The sequence below is a fragment of the Onychostoma macrolepis genome, chromosome 15 (genome assembly GCF_012432095.1).
Source record: "Onychostoma macrolepis isolate SWU-2019 chromosome 15, ASM1243209v1, whole genome shotgun sequence".
Classification (NCBI taxonomy): Eukaryota; Metazoa; Chordata; class Actinopteri; order Cypriniformes; family Cyprinidae; genus Onychostoma; species Onychostoma macrolepis.
The window spans coordinates 11,274,577-11,298,375 of NC_081169.1; the positions used below are offsets into that span (position 1 = coordinate 11,274,577).

The 23,799-nt window shown below is 43.1% G+C and overlaps 1 protein-coding gene and 7 non-coding genes across 13 annotated transcripts; all 8 read right to left on the reverse strand.

Annotated features, from left to right (window-relative positions):
• Positions 1-1,930: 1,930 nt before the first annotated feature.
• trnat-agu (transfer RNA threonine (anticodon AGU)) lies at positions 1,931-2,004 on the reverse strand. Its single transcript has one exon. It is a non-coding gene; the product is annotated as a tRNA-Thr (tRNA).
• Positions 2,005-2,210: 206 nt separating this feature from the next.
• On the reverse strand, positions 2,211-2,284 carry trnat-ugu (transfer RNA threonine (anticodon UGU)). The gene has a single exon. It is a non-coding gene; the product is annotated as a tRNA-Thr (tRNA).
• A 382-nt stretch (positions 2,285-2,666) lies between these two features.
• Positions 2,667-2,756, reverse strand: trnar-ucu (transfer RNA arginine (anticodon UCU)). The gene is given in 2 exon segments: positions 2,667-2,702; positions 2,720-2,756. It is a non-coding gene; the product is annotated as a tRNA-Arg (tRNA).
• Positions 2,757-3,423: 667 nt separating this feature from the next.
• trnat-ugu (transfer RNA threonine (anticodon UGU)) lies at positions 3,424-3,497 on the reverse strand. The gene has a single exon. It is a non-coding gene; the product is annotated as a tRNA-Thr (tRNA).
• A 536-nt stretch (positions 3,498-4,033) lies between these two features.
• trnat-ugu (transfer RNA threonine (anticodon UGU)) lies at positions 4,034-4,107 on the reverse strand. Its single transcript has one exon. It is a non-coding gene; the product is annotated as a tRNA-Thr (tRNA).
• A 578-nt stretch (positions 4,108-4,685) lies between these two features.
• On the reverse strand, positions 4,686-4,787 carry trnar-ucu (transfer RNA arginine (anticodon UCU)). Its single transcript is given in 2 exon segments — positions 4,686-4,721; positions 4,739-4,787. It is a non-coding gene; the product is annotated as a tRNA-Arg (tRNA).
• A 1,752-nt stretch (positions 4,788-6,539) lies between these two features.
• Positions 6,540-6,613, reverse strand: trnat-cgu (transfer RNA threonine (anticodon CGU)). Its single transcript has one exon. It is a non-coding gene; the product is annotated as a tRNA-Thr (tRNA).
• A 2,103-nt stretch (positions 6,614-8,716) lies between these two features.
• p4ha3 (prolyl 4-hydroxylase, alpha polypeptide III) lies at positions 8,717-23,013 on the reverse strand. 6 transcript variants are annotated; one of them, XM_058745467.1, is made up of 13 exons: positions 22,903-23,013; positions 22,106-22,260; positions 21,727-21,950; positions 21,015-21,158; positions 20,581-20,632; positions 20,249-20,412; positions 17,983-18,159; positions 15,782-16,020; positions 12,780-12,939; positions 12,523-12,585; positions 12,325-12,393; positions 11,704-11,800; positions 8,717-10,527 (listed from the first exon to the last, which is right to left on the reverse strand). In XM_058745467.1, exons 2-13 carry the CDS (start codon positions 22,146-22,148, stop codon positions 10,457-10,459), a joined length of 1,503 nt encoding a protein of 500 aa, XP_058601450.1. In that variant the 5' UTR covers positions 22,149-22,260; positions 22,903-23,013; the 3' UTR covers positions 8,717-10,456. The 6 variants fall into 6 exon arrangements, 4 of the variants coding, with proteins under 4 accessions (XP_058601450.1, XP_058601448.1, XP_058601449.1 ...); XM_058745465.1 differs by having other exon boundaries at positions 22,691-23,000; XM_058745466.1 differs by lacking the exon at positions 15,782-16,020 and adding an exon at positions 17,069-17,133 and having other exon boundaries at positions 22,691-23,000.
• Positions 23,014-23,799: the final 786 nt, after the last annotated feature.

The window sequence follows — 23,799 nt, forward strand, 5'->3', positions numbered from 1 at the left end:
GTGTCGTTTGCCGTGCGTGTTCCTCTAGCCAGTCCAGTGTCGTTTGCCGTGCGTGTTCCTCCAGCCAGTCCAGTGTCGTTTGCCGTGCGTGTTCCTCTAGCCAGTCCAGTGTCGTTTGCCGTGCGTGTTCCTCTAGCCAGTCCAGTGTCGTTTGCCGTGCGTGTTCCTCCAGCCAGTCCAGTGTCGTTTGCCGTGCGTGTTCCTCTAGCCAGTCCAGTGTCGTTTGCCGTGCGTGTTCCTCCAGCCAGTCCAGTGTCGTTTGCCGTGCGTGTTCCTCTAGCCAGTCCAGTGTCGTTTGCCGTGCGTGTTCCTCCAGCCAGTCCAGTGTCGTTTGCCGTGCGTGTTCCTCCAGCCAGTCCAGTGTCGTTTGCCGTGCGTGTTCCTCTAGCCAGTCCAGTGTCGTTTGCCGTGCGTGTTCCTCCAGCCAGTCCAGTGTCGTTTGCCGTGCGTGTTCCTCTAGCCAGTCCAGTGTCGTTTGCCGTGCGTGTTCCTCTAGCCAGTCCAGTGTCGTTTGCCGTGCGTGTTCCTCTAGCCAGTCCAGTGTCGTTTGCCGTGCGTGTTCCTCTAGCCAGTCCAGTGTCGTTTGCCGTGCGTGTTCCTCTAGCCAGTCCAGTGTCGTTTGCCGTGCGTGTTCCTCCAGCCAGTCCAGTGTCGTTTGCCGTGCGTGTTCCTCCAGCCAGTCCAGTGTCGTTTGCCGTGCGTGTTCCTCTAGCCAGTCCAGTGTCGTTTGCCGTGCGTGTTCCTCCAGCCAGTCCAGTGTCGTTTGCCGTGCGTGTTCCTCTAGCCAGTCCAGTGTCGTTTGCCGTGCGTGTTCCTCCAGCCAGTCCAGTGTCGTTTGCCGTGCGTGTTCCTCCAGCCAGTCCAGTGTCGTTTGCCGTGCGTGTTCCTCTAGCCAGTCCAGTGTCGTTTGCCGTGCGTGTTCCTCCAGCCAGTCCAGTGTCGTTTGCCGTGCGTGTTCCTCTAGCCAGTCCAGTGTCGTTTGCCGTGCGTGTTCCTCTAGCCAGTCCAGTGTCGTTTGCCGTGCGTGTTCCTCTAGCCAGTCCAGTGTCGTTTGCCGTGCGTGTTCCTCTAGCCAGTCCAGTGTCGTTTGCCGTGCGTGTTCCTCCAGCCAGTCCAGTGTCGTTTGCCGTGCGTGTTCCTCTAGCCAGTCCAGTGTCGTTTGCCGTGCGTGTTCCTCTAGCCAGTCCAGTGTCGTTTGCCGTGCGTGTTCCTCTAGCCAGTCCAGTGTCGTTTGCCGTGCGTGTTCCTCCAGCCAGTCCAGTGTCGTTTGCCGTGCGTGTTCCTCTAGCCAGTCCAGTGTCGTTTGCCGTGCGTGTTCCTCCAGCCAGTCCAGTGTCGTTTGCCGTGCGTGTTCCTCCAGCCAGTCCAGTGTCGTTTGCCGTGCGTGTTCCTCCAGCCAGTCCAGTGTCGTTTGCCGTGCGTGTTCCTCTAGCCAGTCCAGTGTCGTTTGCCGTGCGTGTTCCTCTAGCCAGTCCAGTGTCGTTTGCCGTGCGTGTTCCTCCAGCCAGTCCAGTGTCGTTTGCCGTGCGTGTTCCTCCAGCCAGTCCAGTGTCGTTTGCCGTGCGTGTTCCTCTAGCCAGTCCAGTGTCGTTTGCCGTGCGTGTTCCTCTAGCCAGTCCAGCTCGGTGAGGTTCGCACGGTCTGTGCACAGGAAAGACAGGTCCTCAGGACTCTGGGCAATTGATGCCCGGTGCAAAAAAAATTGACAGCACTCTCAGGGTCTACTGTCCAACAGATCTCAATAACCGGTAGAGAGGTACTGCTATTCTTCGAAACCAGAATCTCCTGTTTACAAGACAGGTGCTTTGACCAGCTAATCTACGGTGTCTCGCTGTTGTAGTGCTTTTGCGTGGAGTGCTATCCTTCAAAAGCAGCTAAGGGTGGTTTTCAAAAGCACATGCACCTCAAAGACACATGAGCTGACAACCAAAGGCACCGCTGGGATTCGAACCCAGGATCTCCTGTTTACTAGACAGGCACTTTAACCAACTAAGCCACGGCGCCTGCCTGCGTGCTTGGTCATTTTGAGTGGGTGACAAAGAGGATCACAGCATCCAGAGAAGAGGGCAGCGGGGTCGCGGGCCAGGCGCTGGATAGCTTAAAAATGTGCGCTGACAACTCAGTCGGGATGGTTTAGAAACGGAATCGCCTGCTGCCCTTGCACTCCGATCTCAGAAAAGACCACGCTTGAGGGATACGATGGCTGCCAAAGGCACCGCTGGGATTTGAACCCAGGATCTCCTGTTTACAAGACAGGCGCTTTAACCAACTAAGCCACGGCGCCAAACTGCACACAACAACTCCGGGAGGGCGACTCAGTGGATCAAAACTTCCAGCGGTGATGCCAACGGCCCACGGGCTGGACAGCTTAAGAGATTGTTCACAACTTTTTGTTGCCAGATGGCAACACTGTGCAACATAAGGATCAACAAAAAGTGTTGCTCGAGCACCGTCAAAGGCACCGCTGGATCTCCTGTTTACAAGACAGGCGCTTTGACCAACTAAGCCACGACGCCTGTCTTTGTGCTTGGCTTCCAGGTGGACGATTTAGAGGATCAAAGCATCCAGACAAGGAACTGCACAGCCTAAAAGAGATGTTTCGACAAGTGCTTCGGGGTGGACAGCTAGCTTCTGTGTTTGCTGGCCAAGCAGAATGCCTAAAGTCACGACTCTGGTGGGACTCGAACCCACAACCTTTGAATGGCCTCATCAGGCAGTCTAGAAGTCCAATGCGCTATCCATTGCGCCACAGAGCCCACCAGCAGTGCTGACGTAAAGGTTTGTACCCGTCCAGCTCGGTGAGGTTCGCACGGTCTGTGCACAGGAAAGACAGGTCCTCAGGACTCTGGGCAATTGATGCCCGGTGCAAAAAAAATTGACAGCACTCTCAGGGTCTACTGTCCAACAGATCTCAATAACCGGTAGAGAGGTACTGCTATTCTTCAAAACCAGAATCTCCTGTTTACAAGACAGGTGCTTTGACCAGCTAATCTACGGTGTCTCGCTGTTGTAGTGCTTTTGCGTGGAGTGCTATCCTTCAAAAGCAGCTAAGGGTGGTTTTCAAAAGCACATGCACCTCAAAGACACATGAGCTGACAACCAAAGGCACCGCTGGATCTCCTGTTTACAAGACAGGTGCTTTGACCAGCTAATCACGGTGTCTCGCTGTTGTAGTGCTTTTGCGTGAGTGCTATCCTTCAAAAGCAGCTAAGGGTGGTTTTCAAAAGCACATGCACCTCAAAGACACATGAGCTGACAACCAAAGGCACCGCTGGATCTCCTGTTTACAAGACAGGCGCTTTGACCAGCTAATCACGGTGTCTCGCTGTTGTAGTGCTTTTGCGTGAGTGCTATCCTTCAAAAGCAGCTAAGGGTGGTTTTCAAAAGCACATGCACCTCAAAGACACATGAGCTGACAACCAAAGGCACCGCTGGGATTCGAACCCAGGATCTCCTGTTTACAAGACAGGCGCTTTGACCAACTAAGCCACGGCGCCTGCCTGCGCTTGGTCATTTTGAGGGGTGACAAAGAGGATCACAGCATCCAGAGAAGAGGGCAGCTGGGTCGCGGGCCAGGCACTGGATAGCTTAAAATGTGCGCTGACAACTCAGTCGGGATGGTTTAGAAACGGAATCGCCTGCTTCCCTTGCACTCCGATCTCAGATAAGCCCACGCTTGAGGGATACGATGGCTGCCAAAGGCACCGCTGGGATTCGAGCCCAGGATCTCCTGTTTACAAGACAGGTGCTTTGACCAGCTAATCACGGTGTCTCGCTGTTGTAGTGCTTTTGCGTGAGTGCTATCCTTCAAAAGCAGCTAAGGGTGGTTTTCAAAAGCACATGCACCTCAAAGACACATGAGCTGACAACCAAAGGCACCGCTGGATCTCCTGTTTACAAGACAGGTGCTTTGACCAGCTAATCACGGTGTCTCGCTGTTGTAGTGCTTTTGCGTGAGTGCTATCCTTCAAAAGCAGCTAAGGGTGGTTTTCAAAAGCACATGCACCTCAAAGACACATGAGCTGACAACCAAAGGCACCGCTGGGATTCAAACCCAGGATCTCCTGTTTACAAGACAGGCGCTTTGACCAACTAAGCCACGGCGCCTGCCTGCGCTTGGTCATTTTGAGGGGGTGACAAAGAGGATCACAGCATCCAGAGAAGAGGGCAGCTGGGTCGCGGGCCAGGCACTGGATAGCTTAAAAATGTGCGCTGACAACTCAGTCGGGATGGTTTAGAAACGGAATCGCCTGCTTCCCTTGCACTCCGATCTCAGATAAGCCCACGCTTGAGGGATACGATGGCTGCCAAAGGCTTTGAACCCAGGATCTCCTGTTTACAAGACAGGTGCTTTGACCAGCTAATCACGGTGTCTCGCTGTTGTAGTGCTTTTGCGTGAGTGCTATCCTTCAAAAGCAGCTAAGGGTGGTTTTCAAAAGCACATGCACCTCAAAGACACATGAGCTGACAACCAAAGGCACCGCTGGATCTCCTGTTTACTAGACAGGCGCTTTGACCAACTAAGCCACGACGCCTGTCTTTGTGCTTGGCTTCCAGGTGGACGATTTAGAGGATCAAAGCATCCAGACAAGGAACTGCACAGCCTAAAAGAGATGTTTCGACAAGTGCTTCGGGGTGGACAGCTAGCTTCTGTGTTTGCTGGCCAAGCAGAATGCCTAAAGTCACGACTCTGGTGGGACTCGAACCCACAACCTTTGAATGGCCTCATCAGGCAGTCTAGAAGTCCAATGCGCTATCCATTGCACCATCCATTGTGCCACAGAGCCCACCAGCAGTGCCGACGTAAAGGTTTGTACCCGTCCAGCTCGGTGAGGTTCGCACGGTCTGTGCACAGGAAAGACAGGTCCTCAGGACTCTGGGCAATTGATGCCGGTGCAAAAAATTGACAGCACTCTCAGGGTCTACTGTCCAACAGATCTCAATAACCGCAGAGAGGTACTGCTATTCTTCAAACCAGAATCTCCTGTTTACGAGACAGGCGCTTTAACCAACTAAGCCACGGCGCCAAACTGCACACAACAACTCCGGAGGCGACTCAGTGGATCAAAACTTCCAGCGGTGATGCCAACGCCCACGGGCTGGACAGCTTAAGAGATTGTTCACAACTTTCTGTTGCCTGATGGCAACACTGTGCAACATAAGGATCAACAAAAGCCAAAAGCCACGACTCTGGTCGGACTCGAACCCAGAACCTTTGAATGGCCTCATCAGGCAGTCTAGAAGTCCAATGCGCTATCCATTGCACCATCCATTGTGCCACAGAGCCCACCAGCAGTGCTGACGTAAAGGTTTGTACCCGTCCAGCTCGGTGAGGTGTAAAGACAGGTCCTCAGGACTCTGGGCAATTGATGCCGGTGCAAAAAATTGACAGCACTCTCAGGGTCTACTGTCCAACAGATCTCAATAACCGGCAGAGAGGTACTGCTATTCTTCAAACCAGAATCTCCTGTTTACTAGACAGGCACTTTAACCAACTAAGCCACGGCGCCTGTCTTTGTGCTTGGCTTCCAGGTGGACGATTCAGAGGATCAAAGCATCCAGACAAGGAACTGCACAGCCTAAAAGAGATGTTTCGACAAGTGCTTCGGGTGGACAGCTAGCTTCTGTGTTTGCTGGCCAAGCAGAATGCCTAAAGTCACGACTCTGGTGGGACTCGAACCCAGAACCTTTGAATGGCCTCATCAGGCAGTCTAGAAGTCCAATGCGCTATCCAAACATTTCTTCCGGACTTGTGGCAGTCCATAGCTGTGAGGTCGCACGCTGGTTGGGCTGGAAGGACAACGTCCTTGGGTCTCAGCACAATTGAATGCGGTTCGAAAAGCAGAGGCACTGCGAGGGCCTCCTGTCCAAAAAGAACACACAGAGCAAAGACACTGGTTAAGAGGCACCGCTGGGATTCAAACCCAGGATCTCCTGTTTACAGACAGGCGCTTTGACCAGCTAATCTACGGTGTCTCGCTGTTGTAGTGCTTTTGCGTGAGTGCTATCCTTCAAAAGCAGCTAAGGGTGGTTTTCAAAAGCACATGCACCTCAAAGACACATGAGCTGACAACCAAAGGCACCGCTGGATCTCCTGTTTACTAGACAGGCACTTTAACCAACTAAGCCACGGCGCCAAACTGCACACAACAACTCCGGAGGCGACTCAGTGGATCAAAACTTCCAGCGGTGATGCCAACGGCCCACGGGCTGGACAGCTTAAGAGATTGTTCACAACTTTTGTTGCCAGATGGCAACACTGTGCAACATAAGGATCAACAAAAGCCAAAAGCCACGACTCTGGTGGGACTCGAACCCAGAACCTTTGAATGGCCTCATTCGCAATGTAGAAGTCCAATGCGCTATCCAAACATTTCTTCCGGACTTGTGGCAGTCCATAGCTGTGAGGTCGCACGCTGGTTGGGCTGGAAGGACAACGTCCTTGGGTCTCAGCACAATTGGAATGCGGTTCGAAAAGCAGAGGCACTGCGAGGGCCTCCTGTCCAAAAAGAACACACAGAGCAAAGACACTGGTTAAGAGGCACCGCTGGGATTTGAACCCAGGATCTCCTGTTTACGAGACAGGCGCTTTAACCAACTAAGCCACGGTGTCTCGCTGTTGTAGTGCTTTTGCGTGAGTGCTATCCTTCAAAAGCAGCTAAGGGTGGTTTTCAAAAGCACATGCACCTCAAAGACACATGAGCTGACAACCAAAGGCACCGCTGGATCTCCTGTTTACTAGACAGGCACTTTAACCAACTAAGCCACGGCGCCAAACTGCACACAACAACTCCGGGAGGGCAACTCAGTGGATCAAAACTTCCAGCGGTGATGCCAACGGCCCACGGGCTGGACAGCTTAAGAGATTGTTCACAACTTTTTGTTGCCAGATGGCAACACTGTGCAACATAAGGATCAACAAAAAGCCAAAAGCCACGACTCTGGTCGGACTCGAACCCAGAACCTTTGAATGGCCTCATTCGGCAATGTAGAAGTCTAATGCGCTATCCAAACATTTCTTCCGGACTTGTGGCAGTCCATAGCTGTGAGGTCGCACGCTGGTTGGGCTGGAAGGACAATGTCCTTGGGTCTCAGCACAATTGAATGCGGTTCGAAAAGCAGAGGCAATGCGAGGGCCTCCTGTCCAAAAAGAACACACAGAGCAAAGAGGCACCGTTGGGATTCGAGCCCAGGATCTCCTGTTTACGGGACAGGCTCTTTAACCAACTAAGCCACGGCGCCAAACAGCAAACGACAACTCCGGGAGGGCAACTCAGTGGATCAAAACTTCCAGCGGTGATGCCAACGGTTCACGGGCTGGACAGCTTAAGAGATTGTTCACAACTTTCTGTTGCCTGATGGCAACACTGTGCAACATAAGGATCAACAAAAAGCCAAAAGCCACGACTCTGGTGGGACTCAAACCCACAACTTTTGAATGGCCTCATTCGGCAATCTAGAAGTCCAATGCGCTATCCATTGCGCCACCCATTGCGCCACAGAGCCTAGCGCAAAAGTTTCTTCCGGGCTTGTGCCAGTCCATAACAGTGAGGTCGCACGCTGGTTGGGCTGGAAGGGCAATGTCCTTGGGTCTCAGCACAATTGGAATGCGGTTCGAAAAGCAGAGGCAATGCGAGGGCCTCCTGTCCAAAAAAGAACCCACAGAGCAAAGAGGCACCGTTGGGATTCGAGCCCAGGATCTCCTGTTTACAAAACAGGCACTTTAACCAACTAAGCCACAGAGCCTGGCTGCATGTTTGGTCTTTTGGAGGGCGACAAAGAGGATCACAGCATCCAGAGAAGAGGCCAGCGGGGTCGCGGGCCAGGCGCTGGATAGCTTAAAAATGTGAGCTGACAACTCAGTCGGGATGGTTTAGAAACGGAATCGCCTGCTCTGTTACTCAAGGAGAAAGCTATCAATTTTATGCAGTGATGACACCGTATTCTCAGGACAAGAGCTCATCTCAGATAATCAAAAAGACAGTGGAAATGTGTGTTGTGCTCAAATGAGTCCACATTTCAACTTCTTTCTTGGGAAAAATGGATGTCGATTTCTCGGTCCCAAAGACCAAAGGGACCATCCAGACTTTTCATCAGCGACAGATGCAAAAGCACACGTCTGTCATGGTATGGGGGAGCAGCAGAGCAAACAGCATGGGTGACTGGAATATGTGTTAAGGTGCCATTGACGTGAAAACATATATTGGTATTGTACAGAGACATATACTGCCATCAAGATGTAGTCTTTCATGGGAAGTCCATGGTCATTAGATCAAGACAATGCCAGCTTTCATTCTGCATGTGCTACAACAGCATGGTTTCATAGACACATGTGCATGTGACTGACTGGCCAGCAGATCTGTCTCCTATTGAACATGTATGGCCCATCATGAAAAGGAGAATTAGACAACGATGACACACCGACTGATGGGCATCTGAAGTCTTGTATCTAGTGAGATTGGGCAATAATTTGCTAACAAAACTTTTAAGAATTAGTATCCTCAATTCCCAAACAATTAAACATTGTAATTACAGTTTTTAACAATAATTTTGTCACCATTTTCAGATCCTTCAGAAAACTCGAGACACAAAATTATTTGTAATACAGGCTGTCCAATGTTCTAAGCTTTGCATATTGTGTTCATTTCTATAAAGAAGCCTTGAATTTACTAAAGCATTGTTTCAAAAAACTCATTTATTATGAAATATCATAGGAACATTACTTTAGATCACCCACACAAAAGATACCCATAGTTTCACTATGTAGGTTTTTAGTACAGTCACTAAATATAGTTGTTCAAAACACATGATGCAGCTTTCATTATGGTTCTACACGTTCATGTATATATATATGAGTGTGTGTGTGTGTGTGTGTGTGTGTGTGGCTAATATGTTCAGATTTCTCTTCTGGGCACTAATCTCACAACATGTGCTTACATGTAATAACATGTTCTCCTTTCTCTCATTTTCCTTATTTCATGTATTTCCTATTTCATGCACACAAAATCTTTACTTGTCACAATTTTTGAAACCTGAAACTCATCTACAAAACCATACACTAATTCTCAGCCTTAGACTCAGTTTTTAATTTCATAAAACACTTTTTGCAAAACACAACACACAATTCTCTATGTAACACACAAAAATCTAACAGGAATTAATATTATGGCAAAGGTGTTTGCAAATATTTGCTTTTGAGATGTGTTTGTGATATTTTGAATGCAGTGCTTCATTTTGCAAGAGATGTGAGGCATTTTTCATTTTGTGCGTGCAATTCTTGAATTTGTGTGTAAAGTTTTGAAAAAAAGAGGCAAAGGTTTGAAAATGTGTGTAAGCAGCTGAATATTTTTCTTTTTTTAAACGCACGCGAGTTTCTGTCACAGCTGATTAGGACACTTTGTTACAGCTACATCAAAAACTCCTTGGACTCAAAGTCATGAAAATATATAGTTCATTTTAAACATTCCACTCCATTCTACTGTGCAGTTAAGCACCAAAGCCTTTCAAAGTATACTTCATTGACTGAAATCACTCACACATGCACTGTTGTCCATGTACAAGTGGCAAAATTGTCAACGAGCACAAAAAAATCAGGCTGCACATGAACTGTGCTTATGGTAAGAATTGTGGCGTTATTTCAGTTTTAGTTTTACACTCTTAATTTCCTTTTGTTGTAAATTCAACAGACTCAACAAACAGAGAAAAATGTTCTGACTGATACTGTTTTGTGATTGTGATGAAATTATTTTTATTTTATTTTACAGTGTTTTTTTTTTTCAACTGCTTACACACCAAATCTTTACTTGTCACACAATTGCTGAAACCTGACACTCAAACACCAGAACCACACACCAAATCTGCAAAACCATACACTAATTCTCGGCCTTAGACTCGACCTTCTCTATGTAACACACAAAAATCTAACTGGAATTAATATTATGACAAAGGTGTTTGCAAATGTTTGCTTATGGTATTTATTTATTTACAATGTTTATGGGAGTTACTTTGCAACCATAAACAACTTACAGTTGTACCAGATTTGCACTAGACACAAGTAGTGTGTCAAAATTTTAAAAAACCATCAAAGTGGGCAAATTATCCTTTTTGTGTGTGTGTGTGTGTGTATGCACGTAAACATCTGTAGTTTCCATTTTCATCAAAAATTCTCGTATTTATCTTGGAAAGCAGGAAGAAGAGGTCAGCCTGCCCTTAGGGCTGTATGCCAAACCGCTCTTTAACCCATGCACAAACTTGCACTGTGGCAATCTCTTTATTTCCCTGTGCTCTTTAGACAGACATGAGAATTATCCATGTCACTCTCCTTAAGGCTGTGGTCTCAAATCACTCATGAAGGCAGACATCTCTCCCCCCTCTTCAGCTTTTAATTCCATCGCTTTCCAATGTTACTCCTTTTAAGGGGGTTGACTCTTGTAGTTTAAATGGTCTATTGCTTTCTTCATTCCTCAGGATTAAGGCTACAGCGACGTTGGAACTCCTGCCCATACTCATGAACCCACTTATTGGCAACTAGAAAAGAAAAGACAGTGATAAATTTGGTTAATATTGGTATGTTTCTTACAGAAAATATAAGGCTTCATATGTCTTGGAATATAGCACATGTAAGGACATCTTTAATGTTTTTTAGCTTAACAAGACAGGAAATAAGTAAATAATAGCAGAACTTTTAATTGAAGCTTCACAATTTTGCTGTTTTGTTTTTTTGTTTGTTTGTTTGTTTTTGGATTTTGTTGTTGTTGTTGTTTTTTTCTGTTTTAATTTTCCACGCTTCTTTTCCGGAGTTATTACCTGCGGTTTGAGCATTCCATATTGCTCAATTAATAGAGTATGGCACTAGCAACGCCAAATTCATGGGTTTGATTTTCCAGGGAATTTATATCAAATTAACTTAACAAATGTATACTTTGAATGCAGTGTAAAGCCTCGTTTATACTCGCGCCTGGCTCCGCTTCGCGAGCCTCCGCTGACTGCGCGCGCACCTCCCCAAACGGACGAGGCATTTATACTTGACGCGTTCGCCGTTGAAATATTCTTTGAAACGATAGGGGGCGACGAGGAGTAATTTTCCTCTAAAACCATCGGGAATCACCGGTGAGAAGAAGTCATTTGCCGGTACAAGGCTTCTCGTGTGATGAATGAGTTAATGAATTAATCATTTCTTTATGAACTGGTTAAAATAATCTTAAGCTTTTGGGTTATTTTGCATATTATTAAGCAAAAAGTGTATAAATAGTGTCTACATGAATTCTAATTATATTTTTATACAATAAAAATAAAACGTTCTTGAATTAAAAAGCCTTGGACAAAGTATGCAAAAAAAAAAAAAACTCTTCATTGTTTTCCCTCAAAGCGTTAAAAGTTACCTGGTGGAGTTTGAAATTAACATCAAACTTCTGTTTCACACAAATGCCAGCACAGATGTGCACGTTCGGCTAGAATCGCTCAGAACTCGTGCATATTCGGAAGCGGAGCTGCGCGAAAAGTTACAAAAAATGTCGTGCACACCGCCACGCGAAACGACGTCGCGCGCTCTCAAAGCGAACTTCCGCCAACACCGCGATGACGTCATATTTGGCGCGCGCACCCAAGCGAACTTGCGGACGCGTCAAGTATAAACCAGGCTTAAGTGGCTTTGGATATAATATATGATACATAACAAGACATCATGTGATACAACAATCATACCCCATTTATCACCAACAATAACAGGGCAGCCAGCATGAAGAGTGTTAACATTTCCTTGACCATTTCTATGAAGATTCCACCAAAAGAGAGCACCATTCTGGAAAGCGATCACATAAAAAATGAAAATGACAAACACACTCATTGCAACCTATCAGTCGATACTGTAAATCATATAACATAAGTTAAGAAGAAAGCAAAAAATCTCTATATAGTTATATAGTTATATTCTGTAGTCTAAATGCTTATTTGACTTTGTATGTAATAGCCAAAATCCTGAACCTCTAAGTCATATTCCTTTTATCCCCTGCAAGAGGTTGTGCTGGGATAAAATCCCCTTAGTGGGTGGTGAAAACATGAGTGCCAGGAGGTGAAAGTTCAAAATTCTAGATAGCTATCTATCAGGTTTCTTCAACAGTTCGTTTATTGAAACAACACTGACTCCCAACCCTAAAGCTTTTGTTGTAACAGGATATCCAATGAAATGTCTGACCTCAATTGCAAACAATCTGTTATCACTCAGAATTGCAGGGAATAGCATTCTGAAAGCTGTGCAGAGTAAAGTCTGGTTGTGTTCTGTCTTGAGTGAATCTGACTGTGAGAATGATGTATGGGATTCTATACCTCCACTACAGGAACACTGAAGTTAGCGTAAATAAAGGCTGTGTATCCTCCTGCTTCCACAGAGCTCAGCTAAAAAGGGAAAAAAGTTGTTCAGTGCTTCCAAAACTCACACTTTATCAGTCCAAACTAAATTGGCAAGATACTGTTTTTTTCAATTAAAAAAGTAAGCAATCAAGAGGTGAACTATTATTTACTTACATATATCATGAACGTAGCCACACGATTCCCAGTTTTTAGTCTGTACAATGGACTAGAGTCAGACTGCCATTAAAAAAATTAAAAAATCACATTATCCACAGTGGGTATGCATCATGACACACAATGTACATACAAAAATAATTATCAATAGGAAATTTCTGCATTGAAAAACACTTTAGATTTTCTAAATTTTTGAAAATGTCTTTCGTACATGAATGTTTTGGAAAATCTAGAGTAAAAACTTTCTTGTTACTCACTGTGGCATGGTCAAAATGAGGTTCATAGTGTCCTCCAATGCCATAATTTACAACTTGGAGATATTCAGCATAAGGAGGCTGCACATTCAACCCAGTGACCATAGTGATGCGCCGGTCCACTTTGCCCACAACTCCATGGGCTGAGTCTTTAAGCCATGCACTAAAAGATCATTGACAAAAATTGTAATGTTAGAGCCACTTTACACTTTAAGGAAGTACAACAAGAATAAAAATGGGATATTATTAGAAATGGGATATATTATTACTGGTATTATTTACCATTGAGATATGTTGGTTTTAAGTGTTTAGTAGTACACTAGCATATTGTAGTGGACAGCACATTCCAGGGCCCAGTTTATGGCGGGGCCCCTCTCTGACCACTATAGTGGACAAAGGTTTGCTACATTTTGATTGGATCTTGGTGGACTAACATAAGCAAATTGTCCAACGGCATCAGATAAAGATCCCAGGACAACAGCCAGACACCTCTTAGAGCGCAAGAAGAAGACCTTTGGTACAAAGCTCGGGAAGGACAGGACTTCTTATTGGTCAAAATGCAGTTTCTGCCCTTCACCCACCAACAGACTGATTCCTAAGGTTTTGGCCTGTGACCGCCATAAAAATTCCTTAGGACCTCTGGATGCAGCAACAGTGGGTGAAAGAAAGAGATATCACAAAGTTCCATCCAGATCCATTCATAACTATGTTCTCAAACCTTAAACTGATGCAAACTACAACACACACATCTTATACTTATTCAGATAAATAAGTATTCTCAGTGACAGCGACATGTAGTGCAACATCTTACACAAACTCAGCTGTTAATGAACAAAAGAATGCATGCATGACAGTTCAATCTTTTTCCATCATGTTTGGACTTAATGTGTTCGTAACATTGCTAAAGGTATTATGGTTGTGGTTTGGTAAGTGAGAAATGCACTGGTAAAACTTTAGTGGCACTTTTCTAAATGTGTGTTTGGACTATGCAAATAAGTTCCACAGGAGGAAAGAAGGGTGAGCCACACCATGTCCCCCACTCTGATGGAAACAGCCAATCACAATTCACTTCCAGCAACTCAGCATCAGTGTGGAAAGGTCTGAAAGAGATCACCAACTACAAGACACCATCCCCCAGCACTGTGGAGAATCAACAGCTGGCAGACAATCTGAGTGAGTTCTACTGCAGGTATGAAAAAAAACCCCACACTTGCTCTGAACACCTCTCCATACAACCATTAGCACCTCCAGCAGCACCCCCACACACACACACACACACACCTACACTTCAGATCAGCGAAGACGATGTGCGCCAGATCTTCCGGAAGCAGAAAAGGAAAAAAGCACCAGGCCCAGATTGTGTTACACCAGTCTGTCTGAAATCCTGTGGTGACCAGCTGGCCCCCATCTTCACACAGATCTTCAACAGATCACTGGAACTGTGCAAAGTCCCTTCATGCTTCAAACGCTCTACCATCATCCCCATCCCAAAGAAATCCAAAATTACAGGACTAAATGACTACAGACCTGTGGCTCTAACGTCTGTGGTCATGAAGTCATTTGAAAAACTGGTGCAGGCCCACCTGAAGGATATTACTGGACCCTTGCTGGATCCTCTTCAGTTTGCCTACAGAGCAAACAGGTCTGTGGATGATGCAGTCAACATGGGACTGCATTATGTTCTGCAACATCTAGACAGACCAGGGACTTATGTGAGGATCCTGTTTGTGGACTTCAGCTCGGCCTTTAACACTATCATCCCAAACCTCCTCCTGCCCAAACTAACTCAGCTCTCCATGCCCACCTCCGCCTGTCAGTGGATCACCAGCTTCCTGACAGACAGGCAGCAGCTAGTGAGGCTGGGAAAATTCTCATCCAGCACCCATACGATCAACACTGGGGCTCCTCAGGGCTGTGTTCTCTCCCCACTGCTATTCTCCCTCTACACCAATGACTGCACATCTAAAGACCCCTCTGTCAAGCTCCTGAAGTTTGCAGACGACACCACACTGATCGGCCTCATTATGGACGATGGAGAGTCTGCTTACAGACTGGAGGTTGAGCAGATGGCTATCTAGTGCAGTCTTAACAACCTGGAGCTCAACACACTCAAAACAGTGGAGATGATCGTGGACTTCAGGAGAAACCTCCCTGCTCTCCCCCCACTCACCATCATGGACAGCACTGTAACGACAGTGGAGTCATTCAGGTTCCTGGGCACCACCATCTCCGAGGACCTGAAGTGGGACATTCACATAGACATTGTTAAAAAGGCCAAGCAGAGGTTGTACTTTCTTCGCCAACTGAGGAAGTTCAATCTGCCACAGGAGCTGCTTAAACAGTTCTACTCTGCCATCATTGAATCCGTCCTCTGCACTTTAATAACTATCTGGTTCAGCTCAGCTACCAAATCTGACCTCAGAAGACTTCAGAGGGTAGTCCGGACTGCTGAGCGAATCATTGGTACAACCCTCCCTACTCTCCAAGAACTGTACTCATCCAGAGTGAGCAAAAGGATTGCCAAAATCACTCTGGACCCCTCACATCCAGCACACTCCCTCTTTGAACTGTTACTGTCTGGTTGACGCTACAGAGCTCTGAGCACCAGAACAGCCAGGCACAGGAACAGTTTCCTCCCTCAGGCAATCCATCTCATGAACACTTGACAATAATTGTGGAACACACACTATTTATACACTTGTTTATCTAAAACACATACTTAGTCTACATTTCAATTTGCACATAATATACCTGTACATACAAAACCGTCTATTGTAATATATTTGTACATACAAAACCGTCTATTGTAATATACCTGTACATACAAAACTGTCTGTTGTAATATACCTGTACATACAATTGTCAATTTGTATATTGTTATTCCTTATTTACTTGTTCTATTTTTTATTTTTTTTATTATCTGTGTTTTTGTTCTGTCACTGTCATTCTGTTGCACTGTGGAAGCTTCTGTCATGAAAACAAATTCCTCGTATGTTTAAACATACCTGGCAATAAAGCTCATTCTGATTCTGACACTCCTTGTTCTGAGTCTGAGTCCTATTACTGGGAAGGCAGCAACAGAAACAACCCGTTCTGAGTCTGAGTTCAGTAAGGGAAGAGACTGCAACAGATCACCAACGTTCTGAACCTCTGGCCCATGAGGGAAGAGGCAATAACAGATACCAAGTCCTGAGTCTCCAGCTTTGAGGCAGCAACAGATACGACCACGTTCTGAGCCTCCAGCCTGCAAGGAAAGAGATAATCCACATCAGACTTCAGAGTCTTCGTCCAGTAAGACAACGACAGATGCAGTCTCCATCTTAGAGAGACAAAGCGGATCGACCAAATTCTGGATCTCTATCCCAGAGAGGCAGAAGACACACAGATATTTGCAAAAAGGTTAAGCTCTGGTGAGCAAACCTTCACTCCAAAGTTCCTTTGCTTGCGTGTTCCAGGCTAAGGACCTTCTGCACCTACTCTCGGGCCACATCTGCATGTTCCAGATTTTAGGACCCTTTGGTGCTCCAGGAGATTAGCATCCTCCAGCGCTTCATGTTCAAGGCTGTCGAAACGGATTCCTGCTCCTTTCCCCACTGCATTGTTACCAGCACAACCAGTGGAAGAAGTCACCGCCACCGGACTGCTCACTCACCACAGAGAACGTAACTATCACCTATCCAAACCTCTTCCAGAAACCTTGGCATTGTTGTGTATTATCAGTATATGATTTTTCTAATTGATATCAGATGTTATATAGCTGACTGCAGTTGATAACAAATAATCTTTCAGGTATTTGTTTGATGCATAATAAGGTTCTTCACATTACTTGTTTCGGAGTAGCAACAGTTTATCTTTCCAGATAATGTAGCTCTGACATAGCAACATCCAACATAATCACTTGCATTTTACGCATCTTATGCACTTTATTAATTTCCCATTCCTATTCATTTAGTAGTTGTTGATTACTCTTGTCTATCTTTTGTTAATAAAATCTATTTTATTACACTTGTGTCTTTCTTGTGTTAATAATGCCGTAAAGGTTCTACAAGTTAGGTATCCCACCAATCTTTCTTATGTGATGTACTCATAACCACACCTTAAGTGACACGTGATCCAAAATCATAATGTCATCTGTGACGCGAGTACCCATCACTACACTATTTCGCCTCCTTAGGTTGGCGAAAGCAAAATTCACTACAATACAGATAAGCTGATTTAACTGTTTTCTTAATATATATATATATATATATATATATATATATATATATATATATATATATATATACTTGTACCTCTTGCTGATGCGATATTCCGCAGTGGCCTGATTTACTCCTGATGCCACCACTGATCTTCTGAGCTGAAGGAAAACATGAAATATATAAATATAAATGATGCAGATGCAGACAGAGACAGAGAGATACAGACAGAGACTTAGAAAAAGTACAAATAGACAGGATCAAAACAAAACGATCCCTTGCATTTTCTGTTATGTGAGAATTCCCAAAAGAAAAGAAAAAAAAAAAGAACTACTAGCAGGGAGTTTTAATCCAGCACAAAAAAGGACGGAAACACATGATTTAATGCTCAGTCTGTTCCCACAAAAATAAAAAAAATAAAAACGCTCTGGGTGGAATAACTGACGAGCTGTGAGCACAGTTGATTCCGACCGCATGACTTATTCACGTAATGTGCTCTTCATCTTCTCTCCAGCTCAGTTTAAGGCTGGCTTATGTTGTGGTTAAATATGCCTGGAAAAGAAAGAAAAACTAGCACACAAAAGTTTGTGAATCTCTTGAGAAACTGGCTTCATACAGACATTTTGAAGAGTCTCTCCATGTTGAGCTGGCCAGTAACTGGCATACATAGTTTGTTTAAGCAGTAAGATAAAAAGTGAGTGAAAAATGCATTGTTCAGAAATGAACAGAAAATGGAAGAAAATGGAAGCAGGAAAAACTGGCAATAAGTGAGAGCTCTAGTCTTTGCCAACCATTATCCCTCAAACCAAAAATGATCTAAGTAATGTAAAGGACTTAATAACATCCCAGTTATGGTCCAAATTCACTCATTCTTGCTTGCACTTAATATCAAAGACAGCATGCTGCATCATTAGTGATGCCTTGTTTAATTTGAAACAAATTACTTCTACATCGTGGTTAAATACCCATTGCATATACAATATTGTGTGTTTCCACATAAAGGCACTTACCCCTGGAACGGCATATTCTCTGATGCTTTTAGCTTCAGCTCGGGTGACAAAGGTATGAAAGAGTACAACATAAGGGTGCAGGCTGATTAGCTCTCGTTTAATTGGTTGCAGAAGTAGGCCAGGGTTGCCATTGGTGAAAAAGTCACAGAACAACCTGGGGTTCTCAAAATGCTTTGGCTGTAAAAAGAAAGTAAATTATACAGTAAATTATAAAAGTAAAGTATTATACAAGAAACTATTATTATACAGACAAGTACCAAGTTCACAAGTAGGCCTACACCATTGTTTGAGCCTGTGTTGTCATTGTCCAACATGATTGAGTAGCCTAAAAAAACAGACTGAAATTCCACTTGATGCCACTAGTTGTCAGAGGTGGGTAGTAACGAGTTACATTTACTTCGTTACATTTACTTGAGTAAATTTTTTGGGTAACTAATACTTTTAGAGTATATTTAAAAATGGGTACTTTTACTCTTACTCAAGTACATTTTAGTGAAAAACGGTACTTTTACTTCGTTACTGTGGTGACGCTCCTCTCCTTACTTTATCTTAATGCATACAAGTTAAAAATCCTTCAATTTATTAAGCGCTCCATCTACTTTTTTCTGGGGAATGAGCGATGCCCGTTCGCGAATGATTCATTCTTTTGAGTCAATTCTGTTCGAAGGCTTGATCAAACCAGTTGGCAGACCAATGAATCAGTTCGCGAATCAGTTTGAATGATTCGTTCACTTCCCTGCCGCACGCGCTGAGTCGTCTGAAACGGTTCTCACTCAGAGTTGTAACATCAAGAGCGTTGAAGAATCTGAATTTGGATCTACAGTCAGTTGAAAGCAAATCTGCAAAGGCTATGGTTTGCTAGCTATGAAGATCTTTATTAGGCGAACACCGCGTGTGCTGTCGGTTCCACAGGTATAGATTCGCTTACAGTACACGATACCACTATGACATTACCAGTTTGTTGTACATGTACCTTATACATTAAATACAATGTATAAACTATTCATTAAATAAGCTGTGACAGAGTATGAAATAAACACCCGCCAAACCTGCGTTAGTTCCAGGAGGAATGCCTTGCCTAGACACAATTAATATGGATATTTTCACAATATTTACGCTTGCAGAAATAAAGGCTACATTTGTTTACATTTTGCAGAACAGACGGAAGAAGTGCATTTGTTTCGTTATGTTCAAATGTTCTGTAACGGTCATGTGAGGAGTTTTCACTCTTCTCCGTGTCAGAGGTTATATACATTTATAATACATAATTAAACTTTAAAATATAATTTAATTTAACTCAGTGATGAAAATCAGAATTTGTATCAGCTGTTACTCCAGTTTTCAGAGTAATGTAGCTCAAACCAGCATCCCATGCTTCAAAACATACCATACCAGCATATGCTGTTTTTTTCAACAGGGAACAGTTTTGCTGCTTATTATTTTTTGGAACCTGTGACAGTTTGTTCAGGATTTTTTTATGAATAGAAAGCTAAAAAAGAACAGCATTGATAATAAATCAGGCTGATAAAAATTCTGATTTGCATCACTGAAATAAATTACATAAAAAAATTTTTTAAAAAAAAGTATTTTGAACGGCAGTGTGTGTGTGTGTGTGTGTGTGTGTGTATACAAATGTATCTAAATATCTATATATCTAAATAAAAATAGACTACATTCAGCATATGATCCAAAGTAACTAGTAACTAACTACTTGAGTAGTTTTTTTATCCAATACTTTTTTACTCTTACTCAAGTAACTATTCAGACTATTACTTTTACTTTTACTTGAGTAAATATTTCTTCGAGTACTTTTACTTTTACTTGAGTACAGTTTTTGGGTACTCTACCCACCTCTGCTAGTTGTGCAGAAATTACACACTTAACATTTAAAGCAGGTCATTGTTTCATGTGACCTTCTTCATGATCCAAATCTGACGTAATTCACTTTTGTACACTGCTGTGCAATATTCTTCATACTGTCATGGGAGGAATTCTATCAAACTCCTCTGAGGAGTTTTTCTCTTTTTATGATAAGAATCATATGAAGTTATTTAGGGGAAGTTCAGTGAAAGTTACTCCATTTAGAAATTGCAATGAACTTTGAAATTACTTCTGAGTGGCAATGTCTGAATACTTTTCTTTTGCTAACATATGTGCTTATACTTCCAAGAATAGATGGTATTGAATAGCAAGACATAGCCTCTGATGAATGGTGAACACTACAATGTTTGAATCACAAGCTGCGGAGCACAGTGTGGAATGATACCTGAGAACCTTTTGTTTGACACAGCTTCTCATAGACATTCCTGGTTCTCAGACAGGTGGAGTCAGGCCTTTTCAAAACCAAGCTTTGGTTTGTAACAGGCGGACTTTCATCTAGGAGCTTCTCATACTTCTCCACGTTGAAATGTACCCTACTGTTCACAGGATCTAGAAGACAAGACTGAAACTGCATTGTGATGAAATATGATAAAGAATTTTATATATTGATAATATTTAAATTAATCTTTATTTATGAATTAAAAATAAATTGATCTGTTTGGCTTTTTTCACAATATCTCACTCATTGCTGTTGGCTGATAGACTGCAGAGGTTTACCATGAAGCAATAGTTCCTGGGAGAGACTGAGGGCGTAAGATATGTTTCCAGTCTAAAAAACATTGAAAATAGTAAACAAGTGTAAATTCTTCAATAGATTGCAAAATGCATCCATAAAATGAGAATGTTTGGCCCTGTTTATACCTACTATTAAAATCCACAGAGTGATCCAATCACAAGTGGTCAGCCAAGACACTTTGCTGTTTACATCTGCTTTTAAAATGTATCTCCTGTGAGGCCAGATTTTGAGGGGAGGGTTTCTGGTTTTATGAATTCATATTTTTATATTTTGTAGTTTTATAATGTGGTCACATGAGTTACCTCCAAATGTGATTTAACAAACTGTTTAGGACCCTGTCTACACTGGATCAGATCACTCATCTAGATGGATCTTAATACCTGGTGTAAACATATTTATTTTATAAGTACCATACCTTAAAATGAGAGAAAGCTAAATGGTCAAGGGCATCTTCAAGTGTGCCTTCATTTTCTGGACTCCATTCTGTTCCTCGAAAGAGACGAACTGCCTCCTCAAACCATTGCACAGAATGGTAGTAATCTTCCGAATCATACGCCACCTACAAGCAGATGTAGCATAACAAATATGACATGGAAAAAGCGAAAAAGATGATGACAACCCACATATCTGACACGTGGACTCAAAATGCTTCTTACACAATTCAGTCAAAAACCATTTAGTCACTGATTATTCAATGTGTTACTTTATGAATATTAAAATAATTTGACAGTCGTTGGCCAAACGGCATATGGTAGATGTTTGGGTGGTGGTAAAGAGAACAGATGGTACTTATTACAAGAAGGCAACAAAACAGAGCTTTTCTTTTTGCATGAAGGAATAAAAGTATAAATCATTTGGTATGGTATTCACCACAAAAGAGGCACCCAGTGACTAAACAAAATTGAGCAGTATGGAATCTACATCAGGAAGTAACATTAAGCTCAAACGGGAACATATTCTGAACACATTTTTCCAGAGGTTTTCCCAGCGACTCACAACACATTCCAAACTTTGAGAGTGTGGGCAGTAGTGTTTTTCGAGAGAGTTAAGCTTGAGACAAATAAGAAATGATTAGCTTTAATGCCATGCTATGCTTTGCAGACTGGAAATAAGACAGTGTGTCCTACCTTTCCAACAAGGAAGCAATCATCCCCAGATAGCGTATCAGACACAGGAGGTTTGTAAATATCAACAGCATTTCCATTTGTGATTTGCTGGAAGTGACCTCGCACAAGCCCCTCCACACGTAGATCATACACATCCTGAAGTCTCATCAGCCCCTGTGCTGCTCCCTGAAGGTCTTCCAGCTTGGGTAAGCTGCCTTCCATTCTCCTGTAGCCCTCCCTAAGGGCTTAACGAAAACAGTAAATGGGGTTGTGAAGGGGTAGAACTGAGTGAGAGAAGCAAGCCAAAATACAGTGAAAAAATGAAGCTACAGTTACAGTTTTGAAGCTGTGGATCAAGGCTTTTCTGAAATGCGTATGTGTGTGAAGGTCAGCAAACTACCGTCAAGATTTTCTTCGGCTTCATTGCTCTGGACAATATTCATCCATTCAGACTTGAGTCTTTTGAGCAGTTTAAATGCAACAATTGGATTAGCTATGGTAGCTGATGGCTCATTGTATATCCCACTGTGCAATGATGTGACTCTTGAGAAGAATCTAAAAAACATCAAAGAATTATTACTTGGTTGCAATTTTTTTAATTGTAAAAAAAACGTTACATAATAACAACAAAATCTGTCAGCTTCAGTGGTGGCATAGTTGTAATGTTAACAAAACAACATGATACAGAAATGCCCCTTTATAATTTTGTCGTTTTAATTTTTATATTAGGCCTAATAAAATAAAAAATAAAATAAATAACAACAAAATGCTAATATCTGAACAGAACATGACTTGTATGACACTGAAAAGTATTTATTTGATTCAATAAAAAACACAACTGAAAGCAGAAATTCGCTCGCTTCGTTGAGCAAAGTTTGGCATGGTTTTTAAAATATACATGTCCAAATATTGTTGTACCTATTGCTTAATGAATTAATTACGGCTTTAATACATTTCTATAAATGATAAAATTACGGTTCCTTACCTTTTAATATCGTCAAGTCTTTGTATTTCGTTTTCTAAGTAAGTTCTTAAATAATCGATGAGCTGTCTTTCTGCGAAAACTGCTTGCTTCACGCTCATAGTTGAAGTGAACATCTCACCGAACGATTTGTCAGATATATTAACTACGTATAAAAATATGAAGAGACTAACGTATGAAGACATCTTATGAGGAAGATGTGTAAAAGGTCTTACATATTAATGCGTTGAATGCGTTATTCCACAGCTTTTCATTCTTCTTCATAAGCGCACTAAGTTCTCACGCAGGACATGAGAGAACGTGCACAGCCCACGGTGAGCCATCAGTAGTGCGCGCGCGCGCGCGCGCGCGTGTGTGTGGGGAGGGGTGGGGGGGTGGGGGAGTAATAGCCTACCACGAGTATAGAATAATACAGAATAGAAATAAGAAGAAAAGAAAAAAAAACCTAAAAGCTCCTTGATCTCATTGCTTAAAGAGGCTTTAAAAAGAATATTATAATAGACAAATGCATATATGTGTATTACAAATACACATTTATAAGAACATTTAAGAACTTTATATTATTTATATAGAACTTTAATTATTAATCTTACAGAAATTGAACAAAAATCTGTTTAACTGGACATCAGAAGAATTGAGTCACAAACATGTGGAGTCAAGGTGTCATGGTGATGGAAAATGAGTCATTGTGATCTTCCCTGGGTTCAGGTCTGGTCTGTGATCTTTGATACTTACCCATGTCACTTGTTCGTGTCCCATATGGCCTTTCACTCTACACATAATGTTAATGTATTTTTTAACGCAACATTCCACACTTGCAACATTTCAAAATCGAACTAGCACTGCTGTAAAGCTTGGGTAATGAGGCCATGCACCACTACTTTTTTTGGTCTAACTTCCACACTGAGGTGCCAATGTTATAGACCTGTGTGAATTACCAACACAGGATAAAGATCTTCCTTTAAAAACTAAAGGTCCACTAAACAACCAATAGTATTACTACTGCTTTCTTGCCACTGTATCCCATTACAACAAAGTTATTGACACAATAGATCTGCCCTAAAATATTAACACTGCCCTAATATTAAAATAAGGAACACAAGAATTGAAAC

Coding starts and splice junctions, on each gene's coding strand:
- p4ha3 (XM_058745465.1), bottom strand. CDS start 22,872: ATGTCTTCATACGTTAGTCTCTTCATATTTTTATACGTAGTTAATATA. Junction 18,160..20,248: donor GTCAAACAAAAGGTTCTCAG/GTATCATTCCAC, acceptor TTCTTTTTACAG/CCAAAGCATTTTGAGAACCC. Junction 12,940..15,781: donor AGAATGAGCTTTATTGCCAG/GTATGTTTAAAC, acceptor ATGATCTTTTAG/TGCATGGCTTAAAGACTCAG.